Here is a 20,427-nt window from a genome sequence, read left to right as displayed (position 1 = left end):
TGAACTTTTGAAGGCCCCCATGTGTGTGCCAACATGTTTACACCTGCATTCTAAAGGAGAGGATAATAAAATTGAAGCCTAATTAACCAAACTGTTGACCCTGGTACCCTCTGCTGTACAGATTATGTTATTCTGGTACTTTTAGGCTTCACATCATATTGAACTCATTTGGAGAACTTTAAAACAAAATACTTGAAACGATTCTATTACACTTTTTAATACATTCATGGCAATTCTATCTGGAGGGTTGGGGTTTAGTGCTAGACTCTGGAGGAAGGGAGTGATGACTAGGAATTGCCATGCATCTGTGACTATTATCTGCTATTTCCTTTTCTGAAAGCAAATTTCACAATAGGCAGATCCACAATTGATCTCCCCACATGTTTGTCTTAGCAGGGCAGCAGCGTGTCTGATGCTTGATTATTTATTCCACCATACTTTCTGCACACACCGTCTTCCCTATGAAAAGCCTGATGTGCTAAAATTCACAGATTTCAAAAATCCAATTTATTTTCTAGGATTTGCTCTCGCTAACAATTTTTCATAAACCCAGTTATAGTTATTTTTTCCCTGGGAGAAAACAGAATTTTAATTCTACTGTGAAACCATAATTAAATATTGTATTTTCAGACAAAGGAGAGTAATCATGTATGTATAAAACTTATTAGTTGTAGAAGCCAAGACTAATTTATATTCTAAAGTTAGAGAACACCATAGCATCCCAGTAAAGGAAATGTCTCTCCACTGATCACTTCTGAAGCAGCGTGTGCAGTTGTGAGAGGCATCTGTTTACTTAGGTGTTTTCTGATTTGGAGGGAGGGGCATGGAAGGGAGAATGGATGTATGATGTCACTAGATCGGCCTTGCATCTGCAGTGCTCGGTTTCTTATGGGCTGTGTGGCGATAACGGAATAAAATACAGCAGGGCAGGAGTGACAGAGAAACCTCAAATGCTGGGTGAGAACGGCACCAGCACACAGACCGACTTGGAGGAAAGAAAGCACATGGCAGAGGCTCTTCCTTGCTTCCTTCCGCTCCTTTCCACACAGTGCTGGGAATCCTCAGGCCCATTGGCTCCTTGCTGGGCACCAGGTGCTGGGGGCTGGTCTCTGAGCCACTTCAGTGTCCTAAGTAGCCATGATCTTAGTATTTGTGAAACCAGCGAGGGTGTGGAGAGATCCACTAGCTCCATAACAATGAGAACAGCTCTAAAGAAGACAACCTGTATGGTCTGCATTGAATAGCAGCTGCCTTTTATCAGGTATACGCTGAGGGCCAGGAACTGCATGATTCTTAAATGACCATGGTGACAACCTGACAGACAGGCCTTCCTTACTATCTTCCCATTCCGTGCATACATACACACATGTAAACATACATACATATATATACATACATATATACATTCATATATATGTGTGTGTGTGTGTGTGTGTGTGTGTGTGTGTGTGTGTAAGTGCATGTATGCATTCATTCTGTTTTCACCATGTAGACAGACCCCAGGGACGGAGGTCTTCAGGCTTGGCAGCAGTCACCTTTACCCACAGCCTTCTCACTGGTCCTGAATGTTTTCTCAAGATGTTTGTATAATGAACGGCCTTGGAGAGCAAAGGCAGTGACTTCCTCAGTGGAGGCAGTTTTGTCTCTAGAGGGATATTTGGCTATTTGTGGGGATGCTTTGTTGTCAAAACTTAGTGAGTTTGTTGGATCTAGTGAGTCATGGCCAGCAGTGTCACTAGTTACCTCTAATGAACATAAGAACCCTCCCCAACAAAAATTATGTTACCCATAATGCCAACAGTGACGAGAGGCCCGGTCTGTTTATTGTCCTCTAATAATAAAGGAAATGGCTCCTTGTTGTTCAAAACCAGGACGGTTTACTGCCCATTATAAAGATTTAATGCCATTGATTCTCATACTTAAGATTGGCTGAGAAGGCAAATTTTTATGCTATGTGTATATATTTTCATAATAAAAGTAATGAAAAAAGATCTAAGCTCCTCAAGCCTGGAGCTCTGATTCTGATACTCAAACCACAGAGAGTTTATTATGCAGCCTTTTCCCATGTGGTAAGCATGGGAAACACCTGTTTTTGACCATTGCATCTGTGAAGCTCTGGAAGATTAGTGTGTTTGCCTTACAGGAGGCAGACCCGCAGTTCGTCATGCCTTTCTGTCTCCAGCATATGTGTTCATGGAGGGCGTGCTGTGGGCTCGTGTATCTATTCTATGGCGAATTTCAGCCAGGAGTTCTGTCCCTAATCCAGATTCATTTTGTTAGTCAGAGACTAGCAACATTCATGGAGTTCTGTTGCTATGGCCATAACATCTGCCAGAGATAATTTAGGAGAAGAAAGGTTTATCTTGTATCATGGTCCAAGTCTATCAATGTGTGGTATGCAGAAGAGAATTCTGGTTGTGTATGATGGACCAGGAATTAGAGAGCAAGACCAGAACCTGGGCCGATGCTATAGACTTCAAAAGCTTCCAGCAGCAAGATTGTACTTCCTAAAGGCTCCATCACCTTTCAGAAGGCGCCACTACTGGGGCACAAGCATTCAAAGCCCAATCCTTTGGGGGAAAATTTCAGAGTCTAGACATTGTAGTGGTGGGCCTAATACTGCTTTGAAACTCATGGGGAGATGCTTATGTATCTAGACAGGCCAGACCAGACCAAATGGCTTTTGTAGTAATGAGAATTTCAAAATGGCCTTATGCTGAGTTGTTTTGTTAACTAGTATAGAAATACCATCCTGAATGCTGGAGCAGACAAAGTTTTATTTTGTTGTTTTAATTGGAGGTATGGCATTTGTTATTTTCTGATGCATATATTTCACCTATATATTCCAGCCGAAGTTGTGTGTGTAATATTTTCAAGGCAACCATTTTGACAAAGGTTACAGCAAAAAGCACAATTCCTCACCCTACATATCCCATCTCTGCTTCTATTCCTGGGGGTAACCAACCTGAATTAATTTATTTCACATTTTCTGGAATATATAATACCCTAATTTAATACCTCTGAGGTCTTTAAGGCTTACATGAGGGCATGTGGCATTTTAATAATTTTATTTTATAATCTTGTCACCTCAGATTTCATGAAACTATCTCTTGATTTTATGATGGGAGCTGGTTACTTGATTGCTCGTCCCTCCTTCCTCCCACCCATAATAAGTCAACACAGTGTACAAACATACCCTTTTCTCATCTTTCTAATATTTTTATAATTATTTTTTCCTGGTTTAATTTTTAATCTGCAAGTTATCCTATCTATGAACCTTCTTTGTAGACTCCAGTTACGCTGTCACCTTCATTCCTCCCTAGCCTGACTATTACCCATTGTTTTTTGCTTAGGTTTCTATACACCTGTTCCTGAAGCTGTGGGTATCCACTTGATCCATTATCCACATTTTTGTGATTATGCAATCTATTTGTCCCCTTTCTCAAGCCCTCTAGTCACCGAAGCTATTTGATTTGTCTTAGCATCTACTTCTCAGATTTGGCCTGCTTATTTTCCTCATCATTATTTGGGGAATTCCCTTTGTTTTTCAGGGGATGGATCCTGGTATTTGGATTACATGTCTTCTTTCTTTGCTAAACCTTCATTAAAGAAAAGTTGTCCCCACAAAATGAAGGTGTAATCAATTTTCCTTTAGTAGTTGCCAGAAAAATGCTTCATAGGAGGTACATTGTATGGGAGAGACTTTTTAGTAGTATTGGGGCTTAAACCTAGGTTCTCATGCATACAGAGGCAAGTGATACAGCCCCAGCGAGAGGTGTTTCATATCTGAGAGTTGCCTTGGTTTCTCTACTCAAACTTGACTGTCAGTATGGCTAGGTATAAAACTTTAGGGTCACGTGACTTCTATCAAGACTTGGAAAACCTTGCTCAATTTTGCTTCCCATTCAGAAGGGCAGTTGAGAAGTTTGGTAGCTTTGCCTTTCCTGAAATTCTGATTGACACTTCCCCCATCTCTGGGTTCATTTCTTTGTTCCTAGCATTCAGACAGTTTCTAAGTAGGCTCCTTGGTGTAGTCTTTTTGCTTGCTAACTACTCATTGTACTTCTCTTATTCTGGAAATGTTTGATTCTAGTTCTGGAAGTCATGTTGAATTGTTTCTTTGATAATCTTCTTTCTGGAGCTTCAGTATTTGTACATAGGACATACTGAAGCCGTAATTATCTCTTCTGCTTTGTATCTCTATGAATTGTTTGTTAGATTTTTTAAAACGTCAGTTTATATCATATATGTCTCTTACATATGTAACATCAAATATACAGGGTGTAAGTCACACCCACAAGCACAGTCTGCCAGGGATTGAGCTCATTGCCTTGTGCTTGCTCAGCAGGGACTCTTCTAAGGTCACATACTTTCAGCCCCTTCTGTTGATATTCTCACCTGGGTTATCATATCCTTAACTTCTAGATACTTTCATATTTTCTGAATGTTCATTCCCCCATTTGACCCATGTGTGGTGTGTACTTGATTGAATATATGTGCACATGAGTACACGTGTGTGTGGAAATTGGAGGTTTGACTTGGAGTGTCTTTCTCTGTTACCCTTACCCTTATTTTTTGAGCACAGGTGCCTCAGTAAACCAGGAGCACATTAGTTTGAGCCAACGAACCTCTGGGATTCTCCCGTCTCTGATTCCTCTGTCCACAGTGTAGGGTTAATGATGCATGGGTGCCTAACTACTGAGTGGTTAGGAATCTGAACTCTGGTCCTCATGCTTGTGCAATAGTCACTCTACCAGCTAAATGAGCTCCTCAGCCCCTGAATGCTCTTTTTAATAACACACTATTCCTGTTTCATGGATATGACATCTTCCCTTTTCCAAACTCTAATGTTCTATTATTTAAAAACCTCATTTTTCTAGTGTGGTTCTTATGAGTTTCTTTTTTGTCTTTCTGTTTTGTTTCCTGCCTTGGTGCTAGGGAGATTGTGTGTGTGTGTGTGTGTGTGTGTGTGTGTGTGTGTGTGTGAATCATTAAGTACAGTGCATAGGCAGAACTTACCAGGAGAGATCCAGGGCAGTGTGATTGGTTTGTAGTATTCATGGGAAGAGCTTCTCTATATTTTGGTAGTCTTAGCATTGTTCTTCTGTTTCTTAAGAGAAGACTCTTTAGGTATTTTCCTTGTATGAGCCTAGTGCTCAACAGTTAGGACCTGACTGTGAGAACGGTATTTGGAACTCTCCCCAAGAGAACTCTCTTTGGCTTCAGCACACTGGATGCACATACCTATTCTTTAGCTTCCCTTTCTGTATGTTTGAGTTTTTCTTCTCTGACATCTACTCCTATTGGCCATACAACTACTGACTTTTTTGTGCCTCAATTTTTGTTGCTATTATTTCCTTTTCAGTCTTCAGTGTCTTTATGGATGGATTCCTTTAAAAATTCCTTTTATTGATGCTTTGGAGGGACATTTGAAGGATGTCAGGGGGCAAAACAAATCCATATTATTCAGTTTACAGTGTTCAACCAGAAGTCACTTTTCTCCTAAACCATCTTCATGTACTCTATGCTAGAGATGAGAACGGAAGGCCTGTGACGAGATTCCCCAGGAGAGGTCTGTTCATTGTCAACCCTGACTCTCCTGTGCCTGCTGGGCATGCCACGTATTCTTCAGCTGATTCTCCTTATTCTCTCACCTTGTCCTGAGTTAAGTGCTTATGTTGCTTGTCCAGCCCCTTGGGTAGTTAGTTTCAGCTGTGACTACTTCAGATGTTCACATATTCTGAACACAGTACCATTTCAAAGACTCTATAGCCAGTTCACAGGATATAGCCAGAAAACAAGAGTTTGAAATCTGAACCCATAGATTTTCCTGGCTTCTCAGTCTATCGCTGACTTTACCTGGAGATGACCGGTAATCACCTGCAGCTTCTCTCAGAAACCCAGCAAGAGGAAGGGCCTCCAAGTGTCCATTTTTCATATACAATAACATAACCCCAACCATTCTTCAATGAAATGCACTTATTAAGCAGAAGTGTAAACATCTAGAAACAAAGGAAACCTGGACTCTTATTTTGCCACAGAAGAAAAAGTCCTCATTAGAGAAAGTCATTCTTCCACAGAGAAGCCACTTGCTGATGGTGCTCTTGGCACAGGAGGAAGCCCTGACTTCTGCTTTATGGCTTCTTAGAACCTCTCATGAGGAGCAGTAGAGCGATTAGGAACTCCTTATTTCCCCATAATTGGCTCTACCCGAGCACCGGGCCACTCAGCCTTCAGTGACTTTGAAAATTAAAGGAGTTAGAACCAGCACTTCATGCGCACTCTTTGTATTCCAGCCACAGGTCCTTGGTGATCACATTCCTGCTAGTTCTGTGAGCATCAGCAGGGAGGGTCGGGGTGAGGGTGAGCAGGACTAACCTCCCTATGCACTTGCAGAAAGTGGGCTTTCAGTGGTGCTGTGTTTGTAGATTTATGTTTAATTGAGAGAAATGCTGTTAAACATTAAAATGTAGCCTGCAGGGATTTCAGTGAAAATAAAATAAAATCAACATTTCTTTTTAAAATGAGAAAACTCACCCCCCCCCCCCCGCATGATGACTTAATAACCCCATGCCATCCAGATGCTTCCAGGAAACTACATTTTTATATGGATGTTATAGGAGCTGTCAGAGCTCTACAGGGCCTAAATGAAACATCACTGACCAGTGGCAAACTCAGCCTCACTCCTCATCTGTACCTGGGATCATGCCTCTGAATATAATCACCATTTCTGTGGTCTTTGTGTCCTCAGACAATATCACCACCCCCCATGAAAGTCAGCCCTGGAAAGCTGAGAACAAAAAAGCACTACTTTGCTATCATGAAAAATTGAAACTGATTATTTCAAAATACCTCATTCAACTTGGTAGGAGATGATTTTAGTTTCCATGGGAACAGAAATAAAAACAAGCACAATAATTTCTGTACCTTCACTGCCAATGCCTCTGCCATAGAGTACAGAAATACCTTCCGTTCCAAAGTCAGCACCAAGCCCACACACATCCCCATGTTACAGATACAGAGGGCAGTTTCCATGGACCCTTAGGGGGTCTCCCCACCTTTACTGACTCAGCTCTCCAGTTTCTAGGTGTGCTTTGTTTTCAGGATGGGAAGAATGTTGTGCAGGAAAGGGTGGATAGATGATGTAACTTGACTAGAAATTCTGTGTCTTTTAGATAGCTTAGAACATGCAGATATACCCCCAGGAATGATAATGTTAATATAATAAATGAGGGTACTTTTTTCCTAAGTGGGCTGGGTACTGGCTTTGCTGTCTTCTCCTGTTTCTAATTTTTGAAGCTTTAGTTACTGTCAAAGTGTGATGAGGCATTTCAGGCACAAGTCATTTAGACAGCCCCATCTTGCTGTGAAGTCTTCTTCCAAGTAGCTGATGCTTTTGGTGTCAGGTACCTTGTTTTCATAAGATTTCGACATCCCATGGCCTTTCCTCCTGGTGCTCAGAAACCCCGAGTAAATCTTCATAGCAGCAAGCATGATAAAAGATTTAAATGCTGCGAGGATGTAGCCAGTGATAACAACTCCCAGACCAAGACTAAATGGCAAGATGTGATGTGGGCAGACCTGGGCAAAATGTTCTGAAAATGCCAGTGCTGTTGCTATGTGAAAGAGGAAGTCTACTTTAGGTTTTCTAATAACAAATATTAAGAACAATTACTAAAATATATTGTAGAATATATGATATATTACTAATAAATTTAATTTAAAAGGCAAACGTTGATTTTCATATGCAGAGCTCTTTGTTTAAGGGTCTATGGTTTCTGTGATTATACAAATGTCTATAATATGTATGTGTCTCTAACCCACTAACCTTGTGTGCTTTGGGTCAGTGCCAACGAGTCTAGAAGGCTGGAACCATGAAGTTTAAATGACTTCTGAGCTCATGGTTATATTGTTATATATATCAGGTTAGTACTCATTTCAAATAGAGTACAATAAATACATTTTAAACTCCAGTAAAAAAGAATTGTATTTTATATATAGTATTGTGCAATTACTCATACGCATGAGCTAGTCCTGAAATTTCAGGATGTGTATACCCCTGGGAGAAACGATTTCTATGTGAAAACCTGTCCTCTGAGAATTTGAGTCACAAATTGACTAAAATTTGATGCAAGCATAGGGGAAAGGACGTGATCACGGATAAAAACACTTTCCAAGTCACTACTTTTGCAAATCTGTTTCCTTTCTTATAATACGGTTTTAAAACAACAACCGTAGACGAGCGGCAGGCCTAGAATACATCTTCTTGACCCAAAATTATCCCAGCCACAGTCATCGTTGTACTTCCTTCCAAATTTCAACCAGTGGACCGACAGATTTTAAGATAAAAATGTAACTTCCTTTTAAAGAAGCTTCATTACAGCCAGAATGCCCTTTTAACATGATCTGTTTGTGACTGTGCTGCTCATATGGTCGAGAACCATATGATGTTCTGTGATGTCGAGTACTCTCTGATGGGGGCGTCCAGTGGAGGTGTCACCAGGTGCGGAGTGTTGGGGTTTTTGACTCAGAACCTGATGCTTAAGTTGTGGTCGTAACTGCTTGAGGCCAGAATTTTATTTTGCTCTCTAAATGCTTCATCCCAGGAAAAGGTGGGGAGAACTTACTGAATTCTATCTTCTTCAGTATCTGCAAATTAGGGTAATAACAGTATTGTCCTCACATCACTGTTGAAGGTTAATCCGGATGTCATTATGCATATGAGATGCCCAGAACCTGACACCTGGTACCAGGAGAGGGCTTGATAAATGTGCACCTCTGTCTTCACTGGGTCTTCTCCTTTACCATATTAAAGATTAGGAAGATCACTAGTCTGTAGCAGTGGGCTTAGAGATGAACAGAAGACCTCTCCTGAGGGGTTTCCAGGGATCTCCACAGAGAAGACTGACATTTCCCCCAAAATTCTATGTTCACACCAATATTTTTTTTTCGGGGAGAAGCTCTCGTTTTGGTTAGCAATTTGTATGTACTAATTTTGTTTCACCTACAGTTAGAGGATTTGAGAGTCCCGAAGGAATCCATACACAGTAAGGGTGCCTAGCAGCTAGTGATCTACCTGAAGAAGGAGGAGCCATGAGGCTCCATGGAGTTGGTGGTGCTAATTAAGGGGAAAGATGCATTCTCCATGCACAGACAAAAGGGGTTTGTTGTTTGTTTGTTTCTTAGGAGTTCCCTCACACTAAATTTCAGGCTGGGAAAGGCTGCATTCAATTTCCCTTTCCTGCCACATTATATGTGGAAGGAACTCTCTCTATATATATATCTATTTCTCTGTGTGTGTGCACGTGTGTATGTGTGTGCACGTGTGTACATGTACATGCATATATGTGCACAGGGAAGGGAATACTTGGTTAGTGCATGCGTGTACAAAGTCTGCTATGACAAAGAACTACTAGCTAAGTGACTTAAGCAGCAAAAACCCCCTATCCCTTGGTTTTGGAGGCTGTAAATTTGGGGTCCTCATGTGGACGTACCTCAGTCCTGCAATTACCCCCTTTTCTCTAAGGGCACCAGTCACACAAATAGCATCACTTTGATTTAGTCACCTCTTTAGAGACTGTCCCCCAGTATAGTTAGCTTCTGAGGTTTGAGGGGCTAACATCGGTTTGTGAATTGCCAAGGGAGGCCAGCAAAACATCTCGGTCTGAAACTGTGAGAAAATGGGGCATATCCCTGATTTCATGCTGCCCAAAAGGTCACAGTGATACTAGTGTGAAGGGGTGGAGCCAGGTTTTAATGGCTGCTTCTGTACAAGGCATGATCAGTGAGGAGAAGCTGGTCAGAAGCGGAGACGTTTAGTCCTAGTTCTGCCTTCAGAGGGAGCTTACATCTCTGTCTTTTCTGATGTTGAAAGGCGTGGTCGTCTCTGGACAAGCCAGGGCATTTCCGTTCTGTCCCCTTCCCTCCCGCTGGGATAATCAGGCTTGCAGCTGGCAAGTGAGCCTTGGAAGTGCTGCCTGCGGGTGTGTCTCACTGGCCACACCACGGTGGGGAACTGAGTCACCTCAGAGGCCCATTGATTTCAGAAAGTCGCCCTTGCTTTTGTCTCCTGCCAGCACACCCATTGCTTTAGGAAGGGGACAGCAGTTTGGAAACAAATGTGTTTTACGATGGTAACTTTGTTGCCAAAAATATATACCTGAGATCTCGAAAGCAAAGCCTGACCAGGACTGCTGGGCGGGAGGCTGGCCAGCTCTGGAAATGGACCTAGCCATCCCAGGGACCTAATCACCTGCTAGCTTGCATTGTAGCTGTGTAAACTCACAGAGGGGAAAAAGCCACTAAGTGACTTAATCTCTCTTTTTTTTATTGCATTTTAAATTTTATTTTTTTTGGTATGTGCATTTGTGCTACTGTACATATGTAGAGATAAGAAAACTACTTGTGAGAGTCAGTTATCTCCTCTCGCCATATGATTCCGGGGATGAACTTAAGTCCTCGGGCTTGGCAGCAGGTACCATTACCCACTGAGCCATCTCATTGGCCCAAGCGTCTTAATCTGAACGTCACTTTATCTCTCTGTGAATGAAAACACACACAGCTCTATGTGAACTCTTAGGAAATAGTTTCATTCACACAGTAGTGCAAGCCCGGTACCCCTCCCCCTTTTATCGAGACAAACTTTCAGTTATTCCAGGCTGCCCTCAAATTCACTATATAATTGAGAATGACCTTAAACTTCCGAATCCTGTACCTCACCTCCTGAGAGCTGGGATTAGAGACATGTGTCATCATACCCTCCACTACATCTGATCGATGCTGGGATTAGAGACATGTGTCACCATACCCTCTACTACGTCTGATTTTATTCAGTGCTGGGATTCGAAACCAGGGCTTCATGCATGCTAGGTAAGCGCTTTACCAACTAAGCTACATATCCAACCCTGTAGAGTTTTCATCAGACAACTGGAGGAGCCCATGTGAACGTGCATGATAGACCGCACTCTCTCTGTCCCGGTGCGCTTGGTCTCCCTTGGTCCTGCTGCAGTCTTCTGAGGCCTGAGCCATCCTTACCTGCAGAGGGACTGAGAACTTTCTGAGCTACTTTCTAGAGTCTTATGACCTTCTCTCCTTCCAGACACAAATGTGCCAGTTGGGATGAAATAGCTATACCAGGAGGCCCTAGATGATCACCCTCATGTAGACAGAGGGCGTCTTTCTTTGCAGGACTTTACCATAGTTTAGATGTTTAGATTCTCTCTCTCTCTCTCTCTCTCTCTCTCTCTCTCTCTCTCTCTCTCTCTCTGTGTGTGTGTGTGTGTGTGTGTGTGTGTGTGTGTAAAGCTGGGTGTTCCTTTTGGGATGGTTTGATTGATGTATACACTAGAAACAGCTTTAATAATTTAATGTCTGCTTCAAAGGCATTTACACCAAAAAAACACATTGCTTTTCACTTATTCATTACAGATCTGTCAGAGCAGGGGTTGTGTGTGTGTGCGTTTCCCTGAATGACAGTGCCATGGTAATAGTAAGTTTTATTCCAGATTCAGGGTATTTTAAAGGATTATAAGCCTTTTAACTAATGTTGCCATCTTATTTAAATTGATCAAATTGCTATTTCAGTATCATAATCTTGCATCTTTTTAAGTTGTGCTAGGCAGCTGAGGTTTTATTTGATGATTACTAAGTAGCCATGCTGGGGGAGTCTAATGGAGATAATGAGATGAGAGCATAGTGCTGCTGGCTAGTGATGGTGATAATGGCAGGGAACCGGAGGGAACTTGGGAGCTGGATGCTAAGAGATTAGGGAACAACGCAGCCCTCTGTATAGAGGAAAAAATAAAAATTTAGGACTTCATCAAAGAAAGAGGTTAAGACTAAGGGGAGGAAAAATAAGAATATAAAATCTAAAAATAAGAAATCATGTCCTCATTTTACAGTTAATTATTAGTTATGAATCTAGATGTCAGGAAAATAGATTTTTTTCCCACTTACATGTAATTATCTTAATAGACTTTAACAATCACTCAGAGAAGCAAGGACTGTATTTACATTCCTAAACAATAAATTATGAGCTTTTTCTTTAATTTTTTATGAATATATTATCTAGACAGTCCCATCCCCATGTAGTGAGAATTGTACTGAGGCTGTCAGGCCAGGAAATTGACCATGAGGAAGAAGTCGTAGAGGGCTGTCCTTGACCTTGGGGGATAGGGTTGTTGGTGCAGTGAGGCAGTGTCATCACAGGTTACAGGCAGGCTTAAAAAACAGTAAGATGTCCTAGGCAACGCAATCTCATAAGCATTGCATGTGAAAATAGTTTCTAAGCCATTGGTATGCAATTACCCCATTGACTGAGAAAGTCTGAAAGATCCCAGTTCTTTTCAGTTGTGAGCACTGTAGTGTGTAGTATGAGGAGCGGCAGGCTGTGTCCTGCTGCCTGGCTAGCTTAGCCTCCGAAATAACCACACAGAAATTGTATTAATTAAATTACTTCCTGGCCCATTAGCTTTAGCCTCTTATTGGCTAACTCTCACATCTTGATTTAACCCATTTCTAATAATCTGTATCGTTACTTGACTGTGATTTACCTGCATGAGTCTAACCAGTATCCATCTCAGGCAGGAGAATCATGGCATCTGCCTGTCTGTCCTTCTTCCCAGCATCCAGTTCTGTCTACTCCACCCACCTAAGGGCTGCTCTATCAAAAGGCCAAGGCAGTTTCTTTATTCAACCAATGAAAGCAACACATAGACAGAAGAACCTCCTACATCAGTAGTGTCTCTGTCCAATACTTCTTCTAAGCTCTGCCCAGTCCTTACAATGTTCACCCTCTAGACCATACCAGCGTGCTCTTGTAAAGGCACAGAAATGTTTGGTTTTTAAGGTTGCTAATTCTTTAAACAGTACAATCAGTGAGACATGGTGCAGATGTCCCTTTCCTTGTCCACTAGAAGGACACATGAGAATCCCCTGGGGGCATTAAAGTAGGAGCGGGGCAGGGGGCAGAGGGATACAGTCTCAGTTTGTGATTTTTGCTTAAGGACTTTGGGCCAGACTTCCTGGGTTTCACACTCACCCAGCTTGGTCTCCTGCTACATGGTGCTGTGGGCACTGAGTGGGTCAGTATTTTTGTTACTCATATGACAGGGACAAGAAATGTACCACGTGGGACTTCTGTGCTGGCTTTTGCACTGGTAAGCGCTGTCTGACTCTGTAGTTCCTGTTGGGAGGCAGTGCTCTCTTGAGCTCAAGTGTTCTAAACTGAGTGTGGAACATACTCATCGTCTTTAGTATCTTTGAGCCCGGTATCTAACTTTTATCATGGTTTTCATAATGTACAAGTTTTCTATCTTTGATTTATTTTATTTGTAAACATTTTATTCTTTTTAATGCTTTTATACATGAAATTGTTTTGGTAATTTCCTCTCACAATTGTTTATTATTAATATATAGAAACAATAATTTTCACATGTGATGTATCCTCTGTTTTTGTTTTTGTTTTGTTATTGTTGTTTTTGTCTTGTTTTATGTTTTCTGAGTCAGGTCTTGCTATATTAGCCCTGGATGGCCTGGAACTTGTTATGTAGGTCCAGCTGGCCTGAAACTTTTAGAGACCCCCTGCCTCTACTTCCTAAGTACTGGGATTATAGGTACATGCCACCACATTAGACTCTTTGTTGTTTGATGATAGCTCAAATGCCTCCTCCTATCTTCAAGGCTGTGTGCCTCAGTGACTCACTCTGTTTGCTTTGGAGAGAGGTGAGATGAGGGTGTGGTGAGACCATGGAAGCTTCTAAGTTTTCAATGGAGACTGGAATTTTGTTCATCCCCGTGGCACTGGTGCTGCAACTCCTCCTGCTCCATTTTCTGCCTGGCATTTGCCTCCTATGGATTTCCTCCTGAGTGGAACACTCAAGGAAGTTAAAGCTGAGTGCTGATGTTTGACCTGCGTCTTTATGCTGAATCTGCATGATGACACCTGCTGTAGTTTTTCCAGTCCCTAAAGAACACTGCATTTTTCTTCATTTTTTTAAACCTTTTTCCCCCTACATGTTTAATATCATAGAGCAAAACTTGAAGTAGAAAAATGGGTTTTTGATAGGAATTGGGTATTACTAGTAGTATATATGCTTAATTTAAGTTTATAAAATTTTAACTTTTGTATCTAGAGATAAATTATCAACTCTGAGGCATTATATGGAAACCTATGCATGTTCCACATTAGAAAGTTCAGCTTATCCCTTCCCCCATAGGTTGGGTTGACAATCCCCAGAGAATGAAGGCTCTGATCTGACTTGCTCCTCTGATTCAGACATTTTAAAAACAGATATTTTCCCAGGACCCTGATGTTTGATTTCTTGTTTGACATGTGGATTATGTACTGCAACCATAGCTTAGTTCAGATTTTGGCTCCTCCATCAGGACCAAGCTGGGTTCTCCTCTATGCTTTAGTTTTCTTATCTGTAAAATGGGATAATCCCAGACTTACAGGCTCCTCCAGTGAAGATTTTAAGGCAGCTGCTCTGTGAATGTAGACGCTGGGTGCCCTATGGACAGTGTGGCTGTGATAGGTGAGCATGGCTCTGTAGTCTGTAATGGAGGGGCCCTGTCACACTGTCACGCTTTTACCCATTGTCTCTTTTGCTTTGAAAGAGGCCGGCAGAAATAGTTGATGAGGAAGAAGATGGAGAGAAAACATACAAAGATGTCAAACAGAAAGAAGACTTTTCAGCAATGAATGGGGAAACTGAAGATGGAGGGGATAGTGAGGCTGCTGATGGCCCTAAGCAAGAGGATGAAATCCCAGACCACAGAGAGAAGAAGGCCAGTCCCTCTCGGGTAAACGGTGTCACTGATGAGGAGAATGGTGAAGAACTGGACCAGGTTACTGAGGAGCTTCAACCAACAGTGGATGAGGAAGGAAAGGCTGAAGGAGAGAATAGTGGACAAGATGAGGTACTTCTATTATTTTGGCTTTCTTGTGCATAAATAGTTGTGTACACATGCTTGCACACACATGAACGTGCTTAGGAAATTAGCCAAATACTTGGATCTGCAGCAAAACTCCTTATGGTAGCATAAGAAACACTGAGCACTGTTTAATTAATTTCAAGTTTTACTTATTCTAATCAGTTATCAAGTACTGCCATGTATATGTGTTTCTTATTCTGTCCTCTGTATGCCCATCCAGTACCCATTCCCCTCCCCACCTACCTATCCACTCACCTACCTACCCATTCTTTCATTGTGTCGATCTATCTCTTCATTTGTCACCCATCCACCACCCACCCACCAAGCTAAGACCAGAGAAGAACAAACTAGAAAATGGTATTTAGCTCGGTGAAACCTTTAACTAATATAAAGAACACCATGGCCATTACCAGGACTTCTTTGTTCTTTAGAGAAATTAGAGTCTAGTCACTTACCCCACATTAAATAGATTAATCAAGCGTCTAGCATACTAGGTACTGGTTTGCTTACTGTAGCAAAGCACAGGAGAGAGAAAGTTTAACAGCACAGTAGTGCAGTGTTTCCATGCCAAGAGCTTCAACAGTCAGTCCGAAACCACCTGTGTTCTCCTGTACACTTCTACACAGCATCTTTGCCACCTGAAGGAAAGCACATGGCATTCCTCACATTTCATCTTTACTCAAGGTGAGGTTTTCACACTGTGCCTGTGTAAGACGCAGAACACAATTCCTCAGACAGAGCTCAACACAGTCCTCCTGGCTGTGTATAAAGCAACAATAGTAGGTTCACAAAGCTCTCTGCTGTTTAGCCTCTGATGGAAGCGTACAACATGAAATCAAAGTGCTGGTCTACATGGGGCTCCGTAGGAAGACCCTGGTATGCAATCTTCCAGGGGTTTAGCTTAATTCAGTGTGTGACCTAGTTAGACTTGACAAGACTCATGGTTTGTGAAAATCCTCCTGTAATTTTCAACAATGTAGAATCAGGTCAGAGGGCATTATGTTAACTGAAGCAAACCTGACACAAATAGTGCATGAGCTCCCGTGCATAAAAAGCTTCATTTATAGAAGCAGAGGGTAGAATGGAGGTTACTGGGAACTACAGGTTGGGTCCGGGGAGATGTGGGCTAAAGAACAGAACATTTCCACTCTGAGGAATAAGTTCTGGAGCTGTGTTGTCCAGCACAGTGACTATTCCTAACATCATGAGCTTATGCTAGAGGAGTGTTCCTAGTCCTACAGACAGAGAAGAAAACTGTGAGGTAATGCAGAGGTTAATGAGTCCAAGTTAGCTTTTCCATAATGCACATGTATTTTAGGACATTATATGTTATATCATAAACATATATTTTTCAATTAAATAAATCAATTTAAAAACTAAAGTAAAAATAGATATTTGATAGGAATTGGGCATCACTTAAGTTGAGGGTTATATAACTTGGCAAGGACCTGAAGCATGGTTGTCTGTGATATGTTATATGATGAGTCCAATTCTTGGTTGCTCAGGTAAGTGGCTCATTGGAGACTTTAAGAACCAATCGAATGTCCAGATGGAATAATTGCTCAGAAGAGATGGAATCTTACTCGATTGTCTCCTCTCTTGCAATGATTATATATGTTATCTTCATTTGTCCTCATGCATTAATATACATATACTTCAAGTATACCAAGTATATGAACATTTAAACATATATGTACTGTAAAGTAGAAGTTAACAATTCACTTTTATAAAACAATTATTTACTCACAATGACTAAAAATTCAGTTTGCATGTAACATTTTGTCATATGTAACAGTTCTTATGTAATGTAACAAATAAAAACAGCAAGAACCAGATGACAGTTACACAATAGCAACTGAGACAATAGGAAACAGCAGGAAATAGGGGCCAAATACACAGCAGCAACTGTCATCTATTGAGACGATCAGTTTATACTTTATGTATGATTCCATTTGAGATACTTCATGAGGAAGCAATGTGAAATAAAATGATGACCTGGAAACATATATAGGTACATACCTAAATACATATAAGTGCATATATACACACAAGCACATACAGGCATACATTCATATATACATTACACATATTCACTGGCATATATACTTTCATAGATACAAGCACTTTTGCATATATACACACATATACATACAAACACATATATACATATACATATCTATATATACACATGCAGTCATACTTATAAACATATATACTTAAATGTGCATATACATCAACACATGCATGCCTGCACATACACATGTATATATTTGCATGTTCACATTCATATATATATATTCATACACACAAGAATGCATGCACACATGCATACATATGTATACACATACTATGCACACATATATGCATACATGCATATGTACATATGTATTTTCTTTTTTTAGTATAAATCATGCCTATGGGATTTAGTGATCTGGAGCTTTTCTTATCCCTAAGACTGGGGGTCCTTGTGAGGCTGTGAAACTTCCAGAATTTCATGGGTTATAGTTTGAAAACTAGCCATAGCCAGTTCTTATCATACACCTTGACAGCAGTCCAATGGGTAGATTAATTATGAATGAGATAAATGTCATTGATAACAGGAGATGTTCAAGGGACAATGGTTATTCCTGGAGAAAAGTTCCTCTATGCTTTGGTTTTATATCCTGCTCTTACCTACGAGACACTGATAGTCTCTGTCGCTTGACATCATACTATGACTCTGCAGATTCTGGTGGACGAGGACCACAGGGAGCACTAGGTTAGTGAGACATGGAGGTGAAGCTGAGATGCTGTTTCTTCTCTCACTTTGGAAATACTTAACTGAAAAGTGTGAATACATCTTTGAACAGAGAGAGAGAGAGAGAGAGAGAGGAGAGGAGAGGAGAGGAGAGGAGAGGAGAGGAGGAGAGGAGAGGAGAAGAGAAGAGAAGAGAAGAGAAGAGAGGAGAGAGGAGAGAGAGAGCCGTGCTTTCATCCATTGAGTTATCGTCAGCCTCTCTAGTCAGGCTGGACTCAAACCTGCTATGCACTTGAGGGCGTCTTTTAACTCCTGTTCTTCTGCCTCTACCTCTTGAGTTCTGGGATTATAGCTATTGGAGTGTGGTCAGCCAAAGGCTGAAAGTAGCAAGCAGGGGAAATGACTGACTAAAAACAAGAGAACCAAAGAAATGTCTTAGAGTTGAATACTTAATGGTTAAATGGGACATTTATGTGAGCTTTATTATCCTCATAAAGTGAAGAGCTAATTATCTTTGTTTTGTTCTATTTTTCTTCCAGGCTGACTTAGATGCTGGAAGACCACCAAGACCAGAAGTGACAGTCACCAGCCCTCAAGAAAATGATGAAAATGAACAGAACAAGGACTCTTCTGCTGTGGCATAGATGGTTTTAGAGCAGGAAATACATGGGATGTAAGAGCATGCAGGGCTGTAATACTTGAATAATGAACACGGCCTCTCTGTTAGGCAGAATGTGGCAATATGGTGGGGCACCACTTGCTGAATTTTAAAAATAGAAGCTAAATGGAAGGAAGGTTAGGTAATTTGTAGCTCAAAGCAGAATGACTTATGTTTATGTCAGATGTTTAAAAAATTCCTTTAGAAGAATCAAATAAAAGAGAGAGAGGGATTTGTACCTTAAGACAGTTAACTACCTGTGTTTGTAAGGAAGAAAGACATGGGATAACTTCCGTTAGATACTTTACTATAGACTTGGAAGCAAGAGTATTGCCGGCTTGTTCTAAAGCATTTATCTAGGAAAGTGTAGACTTTTAAAGAATTGGTGATAGGAAAGCATGTATTATGTTCTCAAAGGAATAAACTGTTGAATGGACAAATTGCAGTTTAGTTTCAGAGATGATTTGGAGATGGCAATAGATCCAAACACTCTGAAGCTCTTGACATTCCTTTCTTCCTTTATCCAAGGTCCCCCTCAGACAAAGTCAGATCACAGTTCAAGCTGTCTTCTGGGGGTTGGAACTGCTTCTCCAGGGCACTGGCAATTGACATCAGGTGTGTCTGCTGAGACACACTCTCAGGCAAGAACCAGAGAGTGAGATGTGGGAATCCTGTGACTTTCCCTAATCTGGTCTGTCTGTACCAGGAACAAACTGTTTCCCCCTCCTATGTACTGTTGGAAACTCAATATTAGTGAAGATTCAATTCTTTCCATTACTTCAAAAAAGAATGTTTTAATAAACACCAGGAAATAGAATAGGAAACAGCAAAAAGAAGAGTTTCTAACTACCCAGTTCCTTTGCTTTTTGCTATTCTTCTGTCAGGGTTGACATGGTTGCATAGGGTTATTATGTCCATCCATCCATCCATCCACCCACCCATCAACCCATTTATCTATCTATCCATCTCCTAACCTTTTAGACTTACAAAAAGATGTTTATGTTTAGCCTTTTGTTATTTCAAGCAGATTCTTTTCTATAAATTTATATTCTGTCTGATGGAATTGGTGAAAAAACTTAAAATTTTCCCATAGCACCTGATTTCAGTTTGTGGATGGACTAAATTAATGTGTTTTCAACTTATTAGGTATAGATAAAGGAAAAGATAATGGCATTAGTTTGATGATCACAGTAGAGATGATGCACCTCTTCCCTAAATATAGAAATATCACATATTTCTCATTTTAAAGAATATATTTTTACTCATAGAAGTTTAAACTGGAAAATTTTAACATCTAGTGCTTTTGTAAGATCCATTACTATTGTAAGTCTAAGAGATCATTTTCCCTCCAGATTTCACAACCAACCATCTGGGATCAAAATAGTTGCGAGTTATATATGCTAAAGTAATATAGAAAATAGATACATGTTCCCTCAAAAGCTATTTTGATTTTTCTGTAAATAGAAAATGTGAACAGAGCGTATGATGTCACAGTATTTGAGGGAGATCATGACACAGAACTGGGTATCTGGGAGGATAAATTTTAACTGGGGCACAATCTGGGCTGTGCTTTCTCTGTATGGGCTTACTTTCCCAAATGTGACCGTACAGCACACATGGACGGCCAGCAGGGAGTCAGAGAAGCCGGTCTTCTGATGTGAAATACTGGTGGCTGAGGTTTCAAATACTTTGTGAAAATTGAACATAAGACATTTAACTAACTCTCAGACTGATTCTCTTTCTCAGTGAAGGACATTTTTCCTTAACGGAGCATTACTCTTTGTTCCCACCTTTTCTCCATTTTACTCTGATACTTAGGATCCAGGGGCCCTCTTGACAGCTTTCTTAATGAGGCACAACACTGATATTTTACATGAAAAATAAACTTTGAGATTTAAAGAACATTTCAAGAAGGTTACAGGCATAACAGTCATAAAGTGTTGAAATAAATGGGGAGATCATTTTCTCCTGTGCATGTATTTTAATACCTGGAACCCAAGTAAGAATTATCTCCATATGTTGCCTAACGAAACATGTAATCGATTATTCATTGGGAATTAAAACTATAGGCATAACTCTGAAGGTGACCTTAACAAAA

General features: G+C 40.8%; 1 protein-coding gene across 1 annotated transcript in view; it reads left to right on the top strand.

The window, feature by feature from the left end:
- Window positions 1-19,524, top strand: part of Dcdc2 (doublecortin domain containing 2) — a 165,127-nt gene extending 145,603 nt beyond the window's left edge. The window contains exons 10-11 of the mRNA XM_041632902.1: window positions 14,617-14,919; window positions 18,211-19,524. Coding sequence (XP_041488836.1) covers window positions 14,617-14,919; window positions 18,211-18,315 — 408 coding nt within the window. The 3' untranslated portion in view covers window positions 18,316-19,524. The remainder of the gene's footprint in view (window positions 1-14,616; window positions 14,920-18,210) is intronic.
- The last annotated feature ends 903 nt before the right edge of the window (window positions 19,525-20,427 follow it).

This window comes from Microtus oregoni, unplaced genomic scaffold (assembly GCF_018167655.1).
Source record: "Microtus oregoni isolate MIOR12 unplaced genomic scaffold, Mior012 000042F_ref0000377, whole genome shotgun sequence".
NCBI lineage: Eukaryota > Metazoa > Chordata > Mammalia > Rodentia > Cricetidae > Microtus > Microtus oregoni.
This window is presented reverse-complemented; position numbering and strand designations above follow the sequence as displayed.